We start from the raw sequence: 21,671 nt of genomic DNA on the forward strand, positions 1-21,671 counted from the left end.
ACTAGGGTTGAAGCTTAATATGGAACAATGATTATGAAAAATAAAATTGAAATTTTGACAAAAATATGGCTGATCAGCAACTTTCCCTATAGCTATTATATTTCAGTGGCAATACGAGAGAGAGAGAGAGAGAGAGAGAGAGAGAGAGAGAGAGAGAGAGAGAGAGAGAGAGAGAGAGAGAGAGAGAGCAATAATTATCTTCCTTTTCATTATTTTTTTTCTTATTATGAACATGCATACTATAACTTTACACTAAGAAAGTAATAAGGAAACTGGGAGAATTTTTCCTAGAGAGAGAGAGAGAGAGAGAGAGAGAGAGAGAGAGAGAGAGAGAGAGAGAGAGAGAGAGAGAGAGAGAGAGAGCAAAAATTATTTTCCTTTTCATTATTTTTTTTCTTATTATGAACATGCATACTATAACTTTACACCAAGAAAGTATTAAGGAAACTGGGAGAATTTTTCATAGCAAGAGAGAGAGAGAGAGAGAGAGAGAGAGAGAGATCAAAAATCATTTTCCTTTTCATTAATTTTTTTCTTATTAAGAACATGCATACTATAACTTTACACCAAGAAAGTGATAAGGAAACTGGGAGATTTTTTCCTACCATCAATTCCCTTTCCTTCCTAATAATAACCATACGCCCCCCCCCCCCAAACCATCCAATCTTCTTCCACCGAATTAGAAGTATATTAGGTTTCTTTTCCACACGAGTCCTTCGAACATACAGAGATCAGTCAATAACACTCGCCTGAGTCATCAGCGAATCAACGCCACATGTGTGGGAACCTCTCTTTCAATACCTGAGGCGCATCGGATAGGCCTATTAGAGAGAGAGAGAGAGAGAGAGAGAGAGAGAGAGAGAGAGAGAGAGAGAGAGATCAAATTAATCGTCTTGAGGCGGCGATGTTGAAATAAATCCTCCATGGTAGACAATGTTGAAACTAGTCCTTCAAGGTGGACAATGTTGAAATTAATCCTCCATGGTAGACAATGTTGAAACTAGTCCTTCAAGGTGGACAATGTTGAAATTAATCCTCCATGGTAGACAATGTTGAAACTAGTCCTTCAAGGTGGACAATGTTGAAATAAATCCTCCATGGTAGACAATGTTGAAACTAGTCCTTCAAGGTGGACACTGTTGAAATAAATCCTCCATGGTAGACAATGTTGAAACTAGTCCTTCAAGGTGGACAATGTTGAAATAAATCCTCCATGGTAGACAATGTTGAAACTAGTCCTTCAAGGTGGACAATGTTGAAATTAATCCTCCATGGTAGACAATGTTGAAACTAGTCCTTCAAGGTGGACAATGTTGAAATTAATCCTCCTAAGTTGATAAGGCTGAAATTTATACTCCTAAGTCGACAATGTTGAAATTAATACTAGGTCGACAATGATGAAATTAATCCTACTAAGTCGACAATCTTGAAATTAATACTTGGTCGACAATGATGAAATTAATCCTGCTAGTTCGACAACGTTAAAATTAGTCCTCCTAAGTCAACAATGCTGAAATTAATACTAGGTCGACAAGTCTGAAATGAATCATTTTAGTTCGACAACGTTAAAATGAATCCTCTTAATTCGACAATTTTGAAATTAATCCTAAATTGACAACGATACAGATAAAATTTTAATCGACGGCATTTAAGTTACCTGACCATTCCTGTTTTTTTTATTCAACTTCATATGTCCTCCCTAGAAAGGCCTATTAGGTTTCTATCCCAATTTCCTTACGACTTATAAAAATATTGTTGGGTGAGATAGCCATGTTTTCCAGATGGAAGTTCCTCAAAGGCAGCTTTCTACTTAGGATATTTCTGCGAGTAATATACCAGAGAATTTTACCTATAGAAGTATCCCCTGGAGCGAATATCCTGAGAAATATCGTGTATGAAACAGGGACCTGTTTAAAACAAGCCATGGCTATCCTTCCCCGAATAGAGTTCACCTTGTCTCGAAGGAATGGGATAGGATTTGATACGTGGGAGAGAGAGAGAGAGAGAGAGAGAGAGAGACTGTTACAACTCCGATCTGTGTGCTGAAACCAGTTCGCTGGTTCACCATTCCTTTTAGCAGCGCCATCTTGAAATAGATTTGCTTCAGGAGTTTCTGCTTATTTTCAAATGGTTTTTTAGTGTTTTAGAGATCATGGATGATTCTGGTTCTTCCTCATCGTTTGAGTTCCATTTCCTTTAGCGTTGAAGAATTTCGCGTCTCCAACCTTGAGTTTTTTCCTATGTCAAAATCGGTTATGTATCGCAATAAAACTAATCTTTCGTTTTAATGAAACGTTCAGGATATTAAATACACAAGTTTCAATCGAATAGGCCGTAATTCAACGCGACCTCTTTCCATCAGTCTAATTGTAGAATCTATTGGAAAATAATTGTCTTTTATCATTCTGATCAATAACCAATGAATAATTGACTTAGTAATAACTAGATACACAAAACCACTGGATTCTACCAATTTCTGGCTTTGAATTAACCTTCGAGCGGTATCTCAAGGGTTAATTACCTATATATATTTTTCCCCACTAGTTGTGAATAAGTACCAGCATCTTATGAAGTTAAGAAAAGGAGGGGAGGGTATATCCCCCTATTCAAAAGAATTGCTTCGTCTAAGAAAGAGACATGCGCACGCGCGCACACACACATATGTATATATATATATATATATATATATATATATATATATATATATATATATATATATACATATATATATATATATATATATATATATATATATATAAATATATATACATATATATACATATATATATATATATATATATATATATATATATATATATATATATATATATTTATATATACATACACACAAGGGCTTCACACATGTCCTTATTCACGTCTGGGATTTGCCAGTTTTCATCACTACGCTGGTCATTGCGGATTGGTGATGGTGGGAGATTTTCGTCCGATCACTCACAGCAAACAAACCTGGTAAGGGTGGTCCTGACCAGTACAGCTTTGCTGATCATGGCTATACACAAGCCTTTCACCACGTTAAGGTATACTCACTCAGAAAGGGGACACACACAGTCACACACATTTCCTTTTTTATCAACACCTTACTAGTATCCATAAACATATTTAAATTCCTTAAGATACTAATAATTATTGAACTCATAATTGGATAAGTTCATTATTTCCTTGTAGTTGATTAATGAAGTAGCGCTTGTATAACATCTAACGCTTGTATAACATCTAACGAGCAGAATTTTAAGAGGGATATTTTTTCACAGCGTCTATAGTCGCTGCAAAGATTTAAGGGGATGTGTTGTGACCGTTGTTAACGCGGGAGACAACATGATTGGCTATGATATCATTAGGGGGCGGGGCTTATTTCACCCGGAATCTGTGTGGCGACTATAGTGTTGCCACAAAGTATCACCATAAAACAATGTCACTAATGATTTATACAGTATACATACAGATGTAATGCCCAGCAACAGCATATCTATTTCCCTTGACAGTATATATTCTTGAAAAAGGAACAAGATGAACTTATTATTTTTGTTTATCAGTAGGGCTGATTAATGACATTGTTCATACTAGATTACATGTTTCACTCAAGTTGATTACCTAGGGTAATAACATAAAAAAAGACTATGTTGCATAAAAGATTTTATAATTTGAAAATATCTGTACAAGAGGTTTCAAGTATCACCAAGTAAGTTTATGACATACAAAAATATACAATCATAAGTACAAAATTTCATCACTGTCATTGTTCATAGCAGTAGCTGTTTCATCTGAAGACTGGATCAAATTGAATACCCAAGAGAATCTAAATCAAATGACAAGTTCTTAATTAACATTGGGGAGGATTCGTAAATTATGTGAAAATAGCCTAAGAACGGCGGTTAACAATTCTCAGATCTTCAGAAAGCTGCATGTTTCTTCCATCTTTGGTGACAATACCAGAGGGTCCAATTAACAGTATGTTGTGGGCTTCATCGTGACTGAAAACATCTGAAGTTCCATCTGCTCTTAAAATACCTGAGTGACCAATGTTTCCCTTGGGTGTGACAAATCCTGCACTGCGCTTGGATCTACCGACAATCCTCAGGTCATCGGTAAGCTGCATGTTTCTCCCATCCTTAGTAACAATTCCTGATGGTCCGATCAGGAGAATATTGTGGGCTTCATCATGACTGAATAAATCTGTTGACCCATCAGCTCTCAGGATTCCGGAGTAACCGAGGTTTCCCTTGGGAGTAACAAATCCTGCACTGCGCTTGGATCTACCGACAATCCTAAGGTCATCAGTAAGCTGCATGTTTCTCCCATCCTTAGTAACAATTCCTGATGGTCCGATCAGGAGAATATTGTGGGCTTCATCATGACTGAATAAATCAGTTGATCCATCAGCTCTCAGGATTCCAGAGTAACCGAGGTTTCCCTTGGGAGTAACAAATCCTGCACTGCGCTTGGATCTACCGACAATCCTAAGGTCATCAGTAAGCTGCATGTTTCTCCCATCCTTAGTAACAATTCCTGATGGTCCGATCAGGAGAATATTGTGGGCTTCATCATGACTGAATAAATCTGTTGACCCATCAGCTCTCAGGATTCCGGAGTAACCGAGGTTTCCCTTGGGAGTAACAAATCCTGCACTGCGCTTGGATCTACCGACAATCCTAAGGTCATCAGTAAGCTGCATGTTTCTCCCATCCTTAGTAACAATTCCTGATGGTCCGATCAGGAGAATATTGTGGGCTTCATCATGACTGAATAAATCAGTTGATCCATCAGCTCTCAGGATTCCAGAGTAACCGAGGTTTCCCTTGGGAGTAACAAATCCTGCACTGCGCTTGGATCTACCGACAATCCTAAGGTCATCAGTAAGCTGCATGTTTCTCCCATCCTTAGTAACAATTCCTGATGGTCCGATCAGGAGAATATTGTGGGCTTCATCATGACTGAATAAATCTGTTGACCCATCAGCTCTCAGGATTCCGGAGTAACCGAGGTTTCCCTTGGGAGTAACAAATCCTGCACTGCGCTTGGATCTACCGACAATCCTAAGGTCATCAGTAAGCTGCATGTTTCTCCCATCCTTAGTAACAATTCCTGATGGTCCGATCAGGAGAATATTGTGGGCTTCATCATGACTGAATAAATCAGTTGATCCATCAGCTCTCAGGATTCCAGAGTAACCGAGGTTTCCCTTGGGAGTAACAAATCCTGCACTGCGCTTGGATCTACCGACAATCCTAAGGTCATCAGTAAGCTGCATGTTTCTCCCATCCTTAGTAACAATTCCTGATGGTCCGATCAGGAGAATATTGTGGGCTTCATCATGACTGAATAAATCAGTTGATCCATCAGCTCTCAGGATTCCAGAGTGACCAAGGTTTCCCTTGGGAGTGACAAATCCAGCGCTGCGCTTAGATCTACCGACAATCCTAAGGTCATCAGTGAGCTGCATGTTTTTCCCATCTTTAGTAACAATTCCTGCTGGTCCAATCAGAAGAATATTGTGGGCTTCATCATGACTGAATAAATCGGTTGATCCATCAGCTCTCAGGATTCCAGAGTGACCAATGTTTCCCTTTGGAGTGACATGACCTGCGCTTCGTTTTGATCTGTTGGGGTTTCTTGTTAGTTGGATATTTTTACCATCTCGTGTCAAAATTCCAGAAGGACCAGCTAGAACAATGTTATCAGCTTGCTCTCTCGTGAATTGGACACTTCTTCCATCTTGTCTGACTATACCTGATGCACCGATGACATCCCCCACATAGGTTGATGTCAATGCATTCACACTGACAAGCAGCGCGAAGTGTGCAATCTGGAAAGGCGTATTATTTTAGAATAATATTAAGCTTAGAAAGTATTGTCTTGGAGATTTTTTAATACAACGATTTCACTTACAATCATTATCTATGACTTTAATAGGCAGATATTTTTGTATGTAATATCTGGAAGTACTTTGTTACAAATGTAGTAAGTAAATGTGGATTTATTGCTTCATTATGAAAAGTCTTCTAGCCAAGGCCATGCAAAATGTCTGATTTGGTAATAACATGCTTTAAAAACTCAAATGATTAAATTTTAAACTTTTAATAACAAACATAAACAACTAACTAAGAAAACCAATAGGATGGAGAGGAAAATGTGACATCACATTTATTATAGTAATGCAGCACATAGCGAATACAGTATGACAGGTTGTTTAGGAAGAAGTTATTCATGTAGAGAAATAGATATGAGGCAAAAAATACTGTTTCCTTACAACTGGATTATATATATATATATATATATATATATATATATATATATATATTATATATATATATATATATATATATATATATATATATGACATAACCTTTCCAATAAAAATAATGAAATACCTGAGTCGGTACCAAAAATAACAGTAGGAGAAGTAAAGAAAGCATTAAAGAGCATGAAAAGAGGCAAAGCAGCAGGAGGAGATGGCCTAACATTTGATTTAATAATAGGAGGATATTTAATTTCAGTAAAACTTGCTGAACTTTTCACCAAATGTTAGCAAGAATGCTCTATACCTCTCTGTATGGCATTTATAGACGATACGAAAGCTTCTGATTCTGTCAAAACATCAGAAGTAATGAAAGCCCTTCAAAGACAAGGAATAGATGAATCTTATGTTAGAACGCTTGAAGATATCTATGCAGGAAGTGCAATAATCCTAAAACTATATAAAGGTACTGAGAAAATTCTGATTAAGAAAGCGATTAGACAGGGAGACTCCATCTCTCCTAAATTAATCTAATCATGCTTTTCAAGTGTCCATACCTCGTTTATATGACCCGTGGGAGAGCAATAAAAATGTATATTTGTGGTGGAGCAATAAAATAAATATATTTTTTTAACTTTGCGTTTCCAACAGTGCAAAAAGGTACTAAAATACTATGCAAGTGTACATTTCCAATTAAAAATATCCCGATACAAACATAATCGCGCTATAAAAAGAAAAAAAAAATATTAAACTGTGAAAAAAAATATCGTTTTCACACAGCCATTCCCGACCTCAACTATGCACAATAAAAAAAAAAAAAAGCTGACGGATGAATTTAAATGTGGAATCCCAATTAAAAACATACAGACACAAACATATTCACGCTAAAGAAACACACAAAATGAATTAAAAAGTATTAAAGTAAATGAAAAAATAATATCGTTTCCACACAGCCATTCCCAACCTCCAATATGCACAATAAAAAAAAAAAAAAGCACACACACACACACACACAAAAAGCTGACGGAGGAATTTAAATGAAAATTTTGCCCGTCAATAAAACGCCCTTCCCATACAATGGAGAACAGCCGGAGAAATTCTCCATTGAGACCAATAATATTCAGTGACAACGAGCCATTCTGATAGCGACGGTAACGTAGTCAAAAGCCAGAATGTAACAAAGCAATATCAATTCGAGCAATTTGATTCAGTTTCTGTTTCACAAAAGGTAAGGTACTCTATTTTGGTTACATGATACCAATTGCGCCGACTTCAAAGCCCTTGATGGAAGGGGGAAAGAAATGTTCGAATCGAGAATTTTCCAATCTTAGTTTTATGGCAGTGATGGTAATGGTACATTGTGATTCCATAAGTGATTTGATATATTAATATTAGGAATATCAATGCTACTGAGAACAAGTGGGAATGAGTCAAAATGCGGTTTTATTTGTAAAAATAATGTATATATCAACATGAATGTATGTGTTCGCACACTTGTAAAAAAGCAAAATTATACGCTCAATTGGATGGATTAACGAGAGAGAGAGAGAGAGAGAGAGAGAGAGAGAGAGAGAGAGAGAGAGAGAGAGAGAGAGAGAGAGAGAGAGAGATACCTACCAAGAACTTCATGGCAACTTTCTCCTGGTCTCAGAACTCCTCAAGTCCTTAGGCTACTGAGAACACAATTCATGTGCTCCACCTCAGTTTGAATCGTCTGTTTATATAGCAAGAAAGAGTAAGGACCTCGCTCACCTACCCTATACTTCCTCAGCCAGGTTCCTAGAGCTGCTAGGTTTTTTTTTTTTTTTTTACCATAGACACCAGTTTTTCATATATCAGGCGAATAATTTCGAAATCAACCCAACTCACGTACGTGCCTGGTCCGCCCCAAAACAGGGACAGCCTACTTGAAGGTCACACAGGGAACCGCTCGAGCTAAATTTTGGGTCTTGGTTTTTTTTTTTTTTTTTTTTTTTATTGTACTACTTTTAAATTAGTTGGCAGGGGAAATGAACAGAGGAGAATATGGAGTTTAACCACATTCCTTTATATTTTTCGGAACTAAATTTCGACTACTCTATTATAAAACCCTTTTTTTATATTACTTCATTTGAACCCATATTTTTATATTTTTCACAACAAATTTTTGACTAGCATTTTAAAATCAGTTTTTATAGAATTATAATTATATTTTGACCCACATCTTTATATTTTGCGGAACAAAATTTTGATTAACACATTTCAAAACCCGAATTTTGACTAATATCAAAACGTTTTAATTTAATAACTAAATTTTGACTAACATTATATAACCATCATTTTATGCCATTAGAACCATATTTTCACTGACACTATTTTACATAATTCTTCCATTTTTATGTCGTTGATGCTAATGAAAGATATTCGAAGGAAAAAAAAAGGTTTCAATGATAGCTGATTTTAAGCAAGGGACTTTTTTAACAATGGTTCCAGTGTCCTGAACAAGTTGTCAGTCCGGATTTGCAAATTAGCATTAAATTAATTCAATTGAGAATATTTCCATTCGTATAATAGATCGTTTGAATCTCTTTCCGTTAGCTTTTGAAGGCTTCTAAAACTGAATTTGACATTGAACACGATACTTTAGTATAAAAAAAATCTTATTAGTAATCTAATATTATTATTATTATTATTATTATTATTATTATTATTATTATTATTACTAGCCAAGCTACAAACCTAATTGGAAAAGCAAGATGCTAAAGGCCCAAGGGAAAATTAGCCCAGTGAGGAAAGAAAACAAGGATATGAATAAACGATACAAGAAGTAATGGTAAATTTAAATAAAATATTTAAAATATTTTTTATAAAACATTAACAACATTAAAACATATAATTCATATATATATATTATAAAAATACTTATGTCAGCCTGTTCAACATAAAAACATTTGCTGCAACTTTGAACTTTTGAAGTTCTACTGATTCAACTACCGAATTAGGAAGAACATTCCACAACTTGGTAACAGCTGGAATAAAACTTCTAGAATACTGTGTAGTTGAGACTCATGATGGAGAATGCCTGACAATTAGAATTAACTGCATGCCTAGTTACTGATTCAAGCTCTTGCTTCTAAGCCTCAACCCTATAGTTGGAAAAGCAGAATGCTATAAGCCCAAGGCCTCCAAAAGGGAAAATAGCCCAGTGAGGAAAGGAAATAAGTAAACTACTAGAAGAGTAATTAACAATTAATATAAAATATTTTAAGAGAAGTAACAACATAGAAATAAATATTTCATATATAAACTATAACAACTTTATAAAAAAAAAAAAAAAAAAAAAAAAAACAAGAGGAAGAGAAATAAGATAGACTAGTGTGCCCGAGTGTACCCTCAAGCATGAAACTGTTTTGTATGTTTGCAGTAAATCCAAAAGTAAAATAAGACAGTATCAACTTTGTGATGGAAGAAGTGTTATAGTAACAGTAATTTGTTCCAAAATATCTCGACATTAATTTTTCAAGAAATTAACTAAAGCAATGGAATATTTATAATGGTTCAAGGGTTGCAACCTAATATTTCTTAAAATTTATTTTCATCAAAATTAAGACAATAAACTTAACTGGCATATCTTGGGCTTTTAATTCATTATGAAGTCCTGCAATAGCATTACCCTTTCTTTATAATAATAATAATAATAATAATAATAATAATAATAATAATAATAATAATGAAATTTATGAAAAAGATTATCTGATTTTTTGTTTTTTTACAAACTGTTGATGGTAATAACACAAATTAATATCAATCAATCGAAAAAAAAATGCCTAAAATAATGGACTGTTTTACAAACAAGAATCAGTTCAGGTGGCCTTGAAGAAAACAGGTTTATCTGTTAACAGACACCTTTAACATCGATATATGACCCATTACCCAAGTTTATATTTTAAGGAGACAGTTACACGATGAAATAAATGTCAACTTAATTGTTATTATTATCATCTCCTAAGCTACAACCCTAGCTGCTAAAAGCAATATGCTAAAAGCCCAAGGGCTCCAACAGGGAAAATAGCAGAGCGAAGAAAGGAATAAGGAAAACCTAGAAGTTTAAGAACAATAATAACATTAAAATGAAGCTTTCATATATAAACTATAAAAAACTCTAAAACAAGAGGAAGAGAAGCTAGATAGAATAGTAAGCTTGAGTGTACCCTCAAGCAAGAGATCTCTAACCCAAGAAAGTGGAAAGCCATGGTGCAGAGGCTATGGCGCTACCCAAGACTAGAGAACAAGGGTTTGATTTTGGGAGTATCCTTTTCCTAGGAGAGCTGCTTACCACAGCCAAAGAGTCTCTTCTACCCTTACCAAGAGGAAAGTAGCCACTGAAGAATTACAGTGCAGTAGTTAACCTCTTGAAAAGAATTGTTTGGTAATTTCAGTGTTGTCAAGTGTATGAGGAGAGAGGAGAATGAGTCAAGAATAGGCCAGAGTATTCTGTGTGAGTCGGCAAACGCAAAATGAGCAGTAACCAGAGAAAGCGATCCAATGTAGTACTGTCTGGCCAGTCAAAGGACCCAAAAACTCTCTAGCGATATCATCTCAACGGGTGATTCTGGATTAAAACAATAAGACCATGATGATATCTTTGATTATAAAGTCTTTCTCATGGAATACAATATTGAGAAAGATAACTTTCTTGTTGTTCAATTGTGATAAATCTTTTATATCTAGAAATAAAAATAATGATGAAGATGACAGCAAGAAGACTTCTAATGATCTTACATCTTTATTCCATTAACCAACGTTTCGGGAATCCCTTCCCATCATCAGGGCTACATAAAACAGCAAAATTATGTTCACATTAGAAATTTTGCTGTTTTACGTAGCCCTGATGATTGGAATGGATTCCCAATGGTACATGGAATAAAGATGTAAGATGATTAGAAGTCTTCTTGCTGTCATCTTCATTATTAAACTTAAGCTTGCTGGTGGCGAAAACATTACAAGAAATAAAGATATACTTATGAAAATGGCTTTTATTCTACTTGCGATTGCTCTTTCTCTCTACTATCACAAGAAAATTATTGATATGTTTTGCAACTGTCCTTAGAAACTATTATACAAGGGGTACATTTAATACGTCAAATTGGAGTTGCTTTACATAGTGAACATTTCTATTTATTATGACATCTAAAGAATTAATTATTTAAGAGAAATAGATTCATTTAATACAGACTTAGCTCATCTTGCATAGAAAACTTGGACTTTCATCTTTTTATACACCTATTTTTTTTTCAAAGGTAATACTTTCTATGAAATGTTTGAAATAGAATTGAAACAAGTCAATGACTCTTGTATTATAAACTTTTTCTTTATAATAATAAAACTTAGCACATTCGATATCTCAAGTTCTCTGTTCAATTAAAAAAAAATAATGTGGATATATAATGAATTTATTAACATAAATACGCCCAAGGTCTTCTCTACATCGATTCAAGTCTTACGTTTGAATTAGACGAAGATGGTGACAGAAAAAGAAATGTATATATATAAAAAAAATTCTACATTTATCATCATGACTCGGCTACAACTCAAGGCTACAAAAGCATCCTTACATGCTCATCAAATATACCAAAGCTATAATAAAGCAAACTGAAAAAAAGACATTGCCAAGGTTGTATGATGTCCAGTTTACATATTTGTACAGGTTTTTTTTCCAATCCCATCCAAATGATTTCTTTGGCAAGTTAAATTTAAGACTAGAGCATTTTGTATCTGCCCAAAAGAACAATTGGGTATTAATTAAAGGTATTCAACAGGATATAACTATGAAAAATGCTTAAATGTCCGTAATTTTTTCCCTACATTTTTTTTTCTAATTCCATCGAAATGAATTTCTTTGGCAAGTTAAATTTAAGACTAGCTCATTTTGTATCTATACAAAAGAACAATTAGGTATGTTTCAAAAAATACTTAAATGTCCGTAATTTTTCCTAGTAAAGTCTGAAAATCTTCGAATGCTGTTTCATATATATATATATATATATATATATATATATATATATATATATATATATATATATATATATATATATATATATATGCGTAAAAATCACAGGAGAACGTGATGCTCGGATGCAGAAGAACCACAGGGAAAATGAAAATACGAAATATACGATTAAGTCCTGACTAGTTTCGTGATACTTCTTCAGTCCTCTGAAGAAGTATCACGAAACTAGTCAGGACTTAATCGTATATTTCGTATTTTCATTTTCTATATGTATATATATATATATATATATATATATATATATATATATATATATATATATATATATATATATATATATATATGACTATATAAATCAGAAATACAAATATCACAAAAACATATACAATACAAGGTACATAATTCTTAAAATAGAAATCAAGTGTCATTAAAGTCAGGTCTGTTTAAAAGAAACTGAACTTTTGAAACTTGCAGATTTCTTTGAAAATAAATTAATTCAGCTTGAACATTCCATGTCCTATAAAACTGGACATTATATCAATATTTAAGAATTATCGGAATGAATTAATTTCTTTACACATGACTAATTAATAATGTGACTTTCATCTCTAACATACACAAACAATGCGTTATCTTGAGCATGCATATATGTGTGTATGTATATATATATATATATATATATATATATATATATATATATATATATATATATATATATATATATATATATGTGTGTGTGTGTGTGTGTGTGTGTATAATTTCTTTTTCTTACAAGCAAAAGAATTGGACCTGGGCAGAGTATCTTCTTTATATAAAGCTTGAATCACACTAGGCTTTTTTCGCCAACCAGGAGCTTATTGCTCGAGATATTGGCTCCCAACCGGACGGTGAAGCAGTGAGCACAAACCGCGAGCATGACTTCGGATGTAAACAACTAAGATGGCTGCTGTAAATAGGACGTGTTCTTGCTTGGCAATCTTGGGTACAAAAAGCCTCAAGAAATAATAAAAATTTGCTTTGTTCAGTACATGTTACTGCAACAAACAGAAAATGTTTGGGCGCCATTATGAAGTCAGCTGATCCGTTTCGTTTACACTTTTTTCCCATTTGCTCTTCGAATCGCGAGATCGTAGTGTGACGCTAAAACACTTCCGCTCGCGAACATGGGCTGTTGGTGAAAACTTCGAGCAAGAAATTACTAGTGTGATTCCAGCATAATGAGGAGCAAGTGTCTGCCTATATACTACTGTATATAAATAAATGACTACATCTCAAATATATGACTATTTCTATCCGGTCACGGTGAGCGGCATTTCCTGACGAATAACTAATCGCTCTCTCCCCTTCCCTAAGGTGGTGGGGAAAGAGAGTAGTCATAACCTGGTGAGAGGGGCTACACCGAGAGGTACAATTGGAAACCACAATTTCTTATTATTAAAAGGAGTATAGTTCGACTTTTACAGAGCTGTCCCGATTAAAATTCGGGAATAAAAATATTTATATTAATGCTAAAAAATAAATAAAATAAAATTGTAGTAAATATATGAGACAGAAAATGAATTATGAGGTAAAACTCTATGATAAATATAAACTTACATATTTAGCCGTCATTTTTACGGGTCTCGTACACTAGTATAAGGAGATTAACAGAATGGGTCCATATAGATTGCAAACGAAGCACGGGAAGGAAGAGAATACGATGAATTGACGAGCTAAGAAAATTTCTTATATACTCTGGCATAGAAAGACTATAAACATACTGGAATTGAAGGACAAGTTTGAGGGCTTAGTCCTGCAGTGAACTAGCAACGACTCAAGATGATGATATATGCATAAAATTCACAGGAAAACGCAATGCTCAGAAGTAATAAACCACAAGGAAAAGTGAAAGTATTGAGTGAATCCCGACAAGTTTTGTCTCTAAGAGGTCATCATGAAGATTGATTTATTGATAGTGATTTTACAATGTGTATGGTATCAGTGAAAGTACAAACACACATGCAGAAGCCTGGTTTAGACGTTCAAGTTTTCAGACTTTGACTTCATCTCATCAAGAGGATATGCCTTCATAACTAACATGAAGACTTAAGACATGACGTCTTGGGAATATGTTGGAAGTCGAGAATGTTCTCCAATGTAAGGTCCTAAATCGCCAACTCGATTTCTAAAGCTTCATTGAGGATCAAGATTTCTTCAGTAGTATTTTCATAAATTTTGTGCAAAATACCTTTAGTTTCTTATTTGATCTTCAAAGGGTAACACTCAGGAATAAGGTTTAATGAACCAACATGGAACTTCTTTGTCTTTGATAATTTCCTTTTCAAGCCTGTTTCTTTGGCCTACGTTGAATAGGGATGACTCTTAAAAATTATTGCATTTTGTGGCATATGATAAAAACCAAAAAAAAAAAAAAAAAAAAAAAAAAATATTCAACACCGTGACTTGCACTGACAATTCATTTGGCTCTAAATCATGCATAGGTTCAATCAATTTTCAATTAAATCAAGATTTAAGAGATTCATAAGTAACAGTAGTATGATTTCTAAGGTAGACACTAGCAGAAATGTAACTCAATTCAGTTACAATTTAAAAATGAAGGGTAATCATATTTATGTTATATGGTAAATAAAACTTTATTTATATTTCAAATACCGAAAAGAGAAAATTCTACAAGTCAATTGATATATCAACAAGTGAACACTAGAAAAAGACAAAGGAGATTTGATCTGGGCCAACAAATGTACTACTTACATAGTCATATAAATGAGAGCACATTAAATTTCTTGTGGTACATCATTTTCAAAATTTTTATGAATGTGGTCTTTATATCAATGGACTACTGAGAGCGGAGTTGTACTAATGTACCATCAGACATTATAATCCCTGAGGCTCCTTCAAGAAGGATCTCAGCTCCTCCTTCCTTAAACTGAACTGGAGTGCCGTCCTTCGTGATCATTCCTGAAGCCCCAATCAGATGCCTCTTTGAGCGATGGATATTCAGGTCTTCGTCCAGCTGCCAGTTCCTTCCATCCTTGGTGACAACACCTGAGGGTCCAAACAAGACAATGTTGTCAATGTCTTCCTGGGAGAACTGTCTGATGGTACCATCAGTTTTTACAATGCCAGAATAACCAATGCTTCCTTTAGAGTTGACATAACCGGCACCTCGTTTGACCCTATGGTCATCAGGGATGCGTTGCATGTTTCTTCCATCTCTGGTCACTACTCCAGAAGGCCCAACTAAGACAATGTTGTCTGCTTGTTCTCGGGTGAACTGCACGTTGTTACCGTCTGATTTGACAATTCCGGAGTGACCCATGAGACCTTGGTAAAAGGTTGATCGTTTGACCCTGTGGTCATCAGGGATGCGTTGCATATTTCTTCCATCCCTGGTCACTACTCCAGAAGGTCCAACAAGAATAATGTTGTCTGCTTCTTCACGGGTGAACTGCACGTTACCGTCAGGTTTGACAATTCCGGAGTGACCCATGAGACCTTGGTAAAAGGTTGATCGTTTGACCCTGTGGTCATCAGGGATGCGTTGCATGTTTCTTCCATCCCTGGTCACTACTCCAGAAGGTCCAACAAGAATAATGTTGTCTGCTTCTTCACGGGTGAACTGCACGTTACCGTCAGGTTTGACTATTCCGGAGTGACCCATGAGACCTTGGTAAAAGGTTGATCGTTTGACCCTGTGGTCATCAGGGATGCGTTGCATGTTTCTTCCATCCCTGGTCACTACTCCAGAAGGTCCAACAAGAATAATGTTGTCTGCTTCTTCACGGGTGAACTGCACGTTACCGTCAGGTTTGACGATTCCGGAGTGACCCATGAGACCTTGGTAAAAGGTTGAGCGTTTGCTCCTGTGAGCTTCAGGGAGAAGTTGCATGTTTTTGCCATCTCTAGTTACTGCTCCTGATGGTCCAACAAGCACAATGTTGTCTGCTTGTTCACGAGTGAATTGTACGTTGTTTCCATCAGATTTAACGATTCCTGAGTACCCCAGGAGACCTTGGTATAAGTTTGTGGCGCTCGCTCCTGCCACCAAGGCACATATTAACACCTGCAATGCCATAAATATTATTATGGTATTTTTACAGTCACTGGAAATGGAGTATATAGAAAAGAACGCATGTGGAATATTAAAATCATATATCTCATTTATCCAAAGTACAAACACCGACACAATATATTACTTTTAATGATTAGTATCTCATTATAGATAATTTAAAAACGAGAGTTGTATTTAACATTGTACGGTATGCTTACAGCCGACCATACAGTTAATTATCAATGAGAGTAAACAATTTCAATGTAGCGACAATAAGCAACTCACCAAAGTGTTCATGTTGATTTTCCTCGGGTCCCAGAACTCCTTTATCTCCAAAGGCTACTGAAGACCAAGTGCTCTGAATTAGCGACGATATGTCTGCTTTATATACCCAACTATGACACCCAAATATGGCATTCACGAAGACTCGTCGAAGGAAACCAACAACTTGTTTTGTCCTGGTATACTTTTTATGCACCTCGACTGTTTATCGGGATATTGGTTATCCAAGGTATAAAATTTTAAAACTAGTAAAACTAGAATCTTCATTGATTTTCATGTTGCCTTTACTCTAAGGACTTGAGGATATCAAGAATTTCTAGATCATGAGTTTGCTCCTCTTTTTACTTGTGCTTCACAGTTATGAATTAAACTGATATAATGGAGGCTACTTTATTTTTTACAAAGCAACCATCACTACGCTTCAAACTATATAATAGATTCATTATTTGGGATTCAAAAACTCCTGGTCAGACAAGATAAAGTTACCATATAAATGGCAATGCCACCCATAATATCAAAGATTGAGAAACTTGCAATATTTCTTTGAAGTCTGACGGCCACTTCATGGGTCACATTGAGACCCCACGAGTGGAAATTTGAAAAGAGATAAATCAAATCTATAAAATGTATACAATATAATCATTGCATCTATTAATCTCTACTCATCCATTTATCTTTAAATTAGGATAAAGATTTACAACGATTTACATGGAAATTCAATCAACCTGAATCGACCTGAGAGAGAGAGAGAGAGAGAGAGAGAGAGAGAGAGAGAGAGAGAGAGAGAGAGAGAGAGAGAGAGAGAGAGAGAGTCTTAGTTTAAAAAAACCAGTTTACTTTATTGCTACTTTTGAAAAAAAAAGTAAGTTAAACTGCTAAAATGTTTCTTAGATTTGGTAAGAATTAAAGCACGTGAATAATACCTGATACTTCCCTTTATCTATCGGCTCATCTCTCTTTGCTTAATTAGTCTGTCTCCTTAATGGACGTAGGAGATAGACAAGAATGTTAAAAAGCTTAGAACACTTTGAAATGTCCCGTTATATTGAGATCAATGTTTAAGACGTAAGATCTTTTCTAAGCTTAATAACAGTTTACGAAATGGTAATTATTGATTTCTAGATTCGTATTATTATTATTATTATTATTATTATTATTATTATTATTAGTAATATTATTGTTATCATTATTACTTGCTAAGTTACAACCCTAGTTGGATGCTATAAGCCCAGCGGTTACAACAGGGAAAATAGCCTAGTGAGGAAAGAAAAAAAGGAGAATAAAATATTTCGAGAGTATATATATATATATAATGTATATATATGATCATCATCCCCATCTATGCCTATTAACGCAAAGGGCCTCGGTTACATTTCGCCAGTCGTCTCTATCTTGAGTTTTTACTTCAATACTTTTCCATTCATCGTCTCCTACTTCACGTTTCATAGTCCTCAGAAATGTAGGCCTGGGTCCTCCAACTCTTCTAGTGCCTTGTGGAGCCCAGCAAAACGTTTGGTGAACTAATCTCACTTGGGGAGTGCGAAGAGCATACCCAAACTATCTCCATCTACCCCTTATCATGATCTCATCAACATATGGCACTCGAGTAGTCTCTCTTATAGTTTCATTTTTAATCCTGTCCGGCCATTAAATTCCCAAAATCCTTTTGAAGGCTTAGTAATCATATCTACCAAATCTGTTGAAGATTGTTTCGTTGTCATACCATGACTCTTGTCCATACAGTAACACCGATCTCACTAAACTGATATATAGTCTGCTTTTTATAAGTAATTTCAGGCGATTTGATTTCCAAATTTTTCTTGACCTAGTCATTGTCTGATTTTTTTTTCCAACCTTTCACTAAACTCTAATTATTTACACCCTGTATACGAGATCATAGTTCCTAGATACTAAAATGATTCTAACTCATTAATGCTTTCTCCTTCCAATAATATTTCATCATCAATTGCATACTCCGTTCTTATAACCTCTGCCTTTCTTCTATTTATCTTGAGCCCAACCTCGTGTGTTATTTCATGCATTCTGGTAATCAAGCATTGCAATTCCTATGGTGTTCTGCTAATAAGGACAATATAATCAGCATATTCTAGGCCGGCTAATTTCCTATTACCAATCCAGTCGAATCCCTTTCCCCCATTTCCAACTGTTTTACTCATTACAAAATCCACAAGGAAGATAAACAACATAGGTGACAACACATTCCCTTGGAGTACTCCCCCTGTTCACTAGAAATTCCTTTGACAGGACTTCATTAACATTAACTTGGCATTTGCTATGCTCATGAGCAGACGTAATCAAATTTACACATTTAGGAGGAATTCCATAATAACGCAGGATTTTCAGTCAGTATCATCTCAGCAGTTATTCCATCGTATCCAGGGGCTTTCCATCTGTTGAGCTTTTTAATGATAGCTTCGAATTCAAACATACTGAATTCAATCATGGGCACATCTAGGTCTTCATTAGCTTCAGGTATATAAATGAAATTATTTCCTTCGTATCTCTTAATCATAACCTAACTAAAGTGCTCCATATATATATATATATATATATATATATATATATATATATATATATATATATATATATACCAGTATATAAACTAATTCAACAGTAAAACCAACACCAAAAGAATAACTTCAAAAGCAAAAATCATTTCACACTAAAAATAAAAATCCAGTTTCATGTATTATGAAAAATCAAATTAATCATCACTTTACCGCTTAGCGCAATGAACAGAATAACGAGGCATTTCATACACCCAATAACCGTTGTATATTCATGACGAAATATAATTTTCATTAAGGAAATTAATTTAGCTTTTGCCGCCGAGCTTCATTACCTTTCCAGTTACAAATGGGCATAAACGCCAGTCGTTCAGGAGTGTCAGGAAAAAGCAATTTAGATAATGATCAAAATGATTACTCTCTCTCTCTCTGATTCAGGACACAAAGTTATGCAAATGGATTGGTGTACATTCGTTGCATAACGATTAAGGTTTATAACGCGTGTATCACATCAAGTAAAAACAACCCACACACACTCATATATATATATATATATATATATATATATATATATATATATATATATATATATATAGACATATATACACGGTATATATATATATCTTATATATATATATATATATATATATACCGTGTATATATGTCTATATATATATATATATATATATATATATATATATATATATATATATATATATATATATATATGTATATATATATATATTTATATATATGTATATATATATATATATATATCAAATAAGCCATACATTTTAATACATTAAAGTCTGGATTCTCTTAATGACCTCGGTATCAGAGCCCCAAGCAACATCACTCAAAGACTATAGTATCTGACCGGCAGGGTTTCGAACCCTGGACCAGGATACTTGTATGACAGTGACCTTACCACTTAGCCAGGAAGAGAGATAAAAGTCAATGACAATCCTAAATTGTATAAATGACCAAGATACCCGAAATGAAGTGGATACTCTCATCAATGTCAATATGGATTTTCAATATAGTGACCGTATCTCCCCGAGTGACGTGTGCGAGGCTATCAAGAAATTACCTAGTAACAAGGCACCCGACTGCGATGGCCTTCCTGCCGAGGCTTTCGAATTCTGCCACCCTATAATTCATATCCTATTTTCTGCACTATTTAATGCCTGTATATTACACCAATATCTCCCCGAAACCCTTCTACTTGTCCAATTAATACCTCTCATAAAAAACAAACTGAAGGATGCCAGTGACCCAGGAAACTACCGCCCCATCACCATTACAACAATTTCATCGAAATTATTTGAATCTCTTCTGTTCCGTCGCCTTGCACCATTTCTCCACACCGTAGACAATCAATTTGGTTTTAAGACTAACCACTCGACTGACACCTGTATATATATTTTAAAGGAGTTATTGAATTTCTATATATCCTCGGCCTCCCCTGTCTACTTATGTTTTGTAGACGTGCGGAAGGCATTTGACAGAGTAAACTATCTGAAACTCTTTTTGAAACTACGCAAAAGGGGAGCTCCTCTATATCTCATCGGTATATTATACTGTTGGTTCACAACACAACAGTTCTGTGTCAAATGGGGCAATGTCCTATCCCAGCAATTCGGTTCATCTAACGGACTCAGGCAAGGAGGCATCCTCTCACCATATTTATTTAATGTTTACACAGACGATTTGAATATCAGACTGAATTCACTTCCCATTGGTTGTACGGTTAATGGCTTTACCATAAATAACCTTTGCTACGCTGACGATATGGTCCTCATCTCCCCCTCTGCCCAAGGCCTACAACGTCTTATCGACACCTGCAACGCATACGCTAATGAACATGACATAATCTATAACGAATCGAAGACACAGTGCATGTCTGTCCTTCCTAGATCGCTCCGTATCGTAGAAGATCCACATATTTACCTTCAAAACCATCAGCTAGCATTTGTCAATGATTTTCCTTACCTAGGTCACATCATTAAGAAAGATTTAAAGGACACATCTGACATTGAAAACAGGCGACGTAAATTGTGTTGTCTAGGGAACATGGTAACGAGAAGATTTGCCTTCTGCCGCCAAGATATCAAAAAACTCCTATTTCAAACCTACTGCTATAACGTATACGGCTGCTCGCTATGGGCAAACTATACGCTTGAATCGATGAGACGTATCACAGTCATTCACAATGATATCCTAAGGCGCCTCACCAATACCTCGAGGCACCATTCAGCTTCAGCGATGTTTGTTGAAAATAGACTGGATAACCTAAAAACCATCATTCGTCGCTCTATAGTAAGTCTCACCTCCCCCAGTGTTCTTTCAATATTCAAGCAATTTCTGTTCCAACATATTTATCATTGTCATCTCCATTTTTTTTTCTTTCTCCCTCTCTTTTTGTTTGCTGATATGTATGTTATCATCATTGTTAAGCGTTAATTCTATTGTGACTTTGTTATCCGAACCTTAGAACTCTGTGATCAACCTGCTAATTGATGTTTATAATATATCACTGATATTATTGCATATCTAATTTTTTTT

General features: G+C 35.1%; 2 protein-coding genes and 1 long non-coding RNA gene across 3 annotated transcripts in view; all 3 read right to left on the reverse strand.

The window, feature by feature from the left end:
- LOC137630990 (uncharacterized) overlaps positions 1-21,671 on the reverse strand; it is a 326,533-nt gene that overhangs the window by 253,886 nt on the left and 50,976 nt on the right. The gene's annotated exons all lie outside the window — the stretch shown is intronic.
- LOC137630979 (uncharacterized) lies at positions 3,646-7,953 on the reverse strand. The gene is made up of 2 exons (XM_068362510.1): positions 7,874-7,953; positions 3,646-5,824 (listed from the first exon to the last, which is right to left on the reverse strand). Exons 1-2 carry the CDS (start codon positions 7,883-7,885, stop codon positions 3,881-3,883), a joined length of 1,956 nt encoding a protein of 651 aa, XP_068218611.1. The 5' UTR covers positions 7,886-7,953; the 3' UTR covers positions 3,646-3,880.
- On the reverse strand, positions 14,854-16,677 carry LOC137630981 (uncharacterized). Its single transcript, XM_068362511.1, has 2 exons — positions 16,582-16,677; positions 14,854-16,308 (listed from the first exon to the last, which is right to left on the reverse strand). The coding sequence occupies exons 1-2, from the start codon at positions 16,591-16,593 to the stop codon at positions 15,082-15,084; spliced, it is 1,239 nt and encodes a 412-aa protein (XP_068218612.1). The 5' UTR covers positions 16,594-16,677; the 3' UTR covers positions 14,854-15,081.

Source organism: Palaemon carinicauda, chromosome 39 (assembly GCF_036898095.1).
Source record: "Palaemon carinicauda isolate YSFRI2023 chromosome 39, ASM3689809v2, whole genome shotgun sequence".
Lineage (NCBI taxonomy): Eukaryota > Metazoa > Arthropoda > Malacostraca > Decapoda > Palaemonidae > Palaemon > Palaemon carinicauda.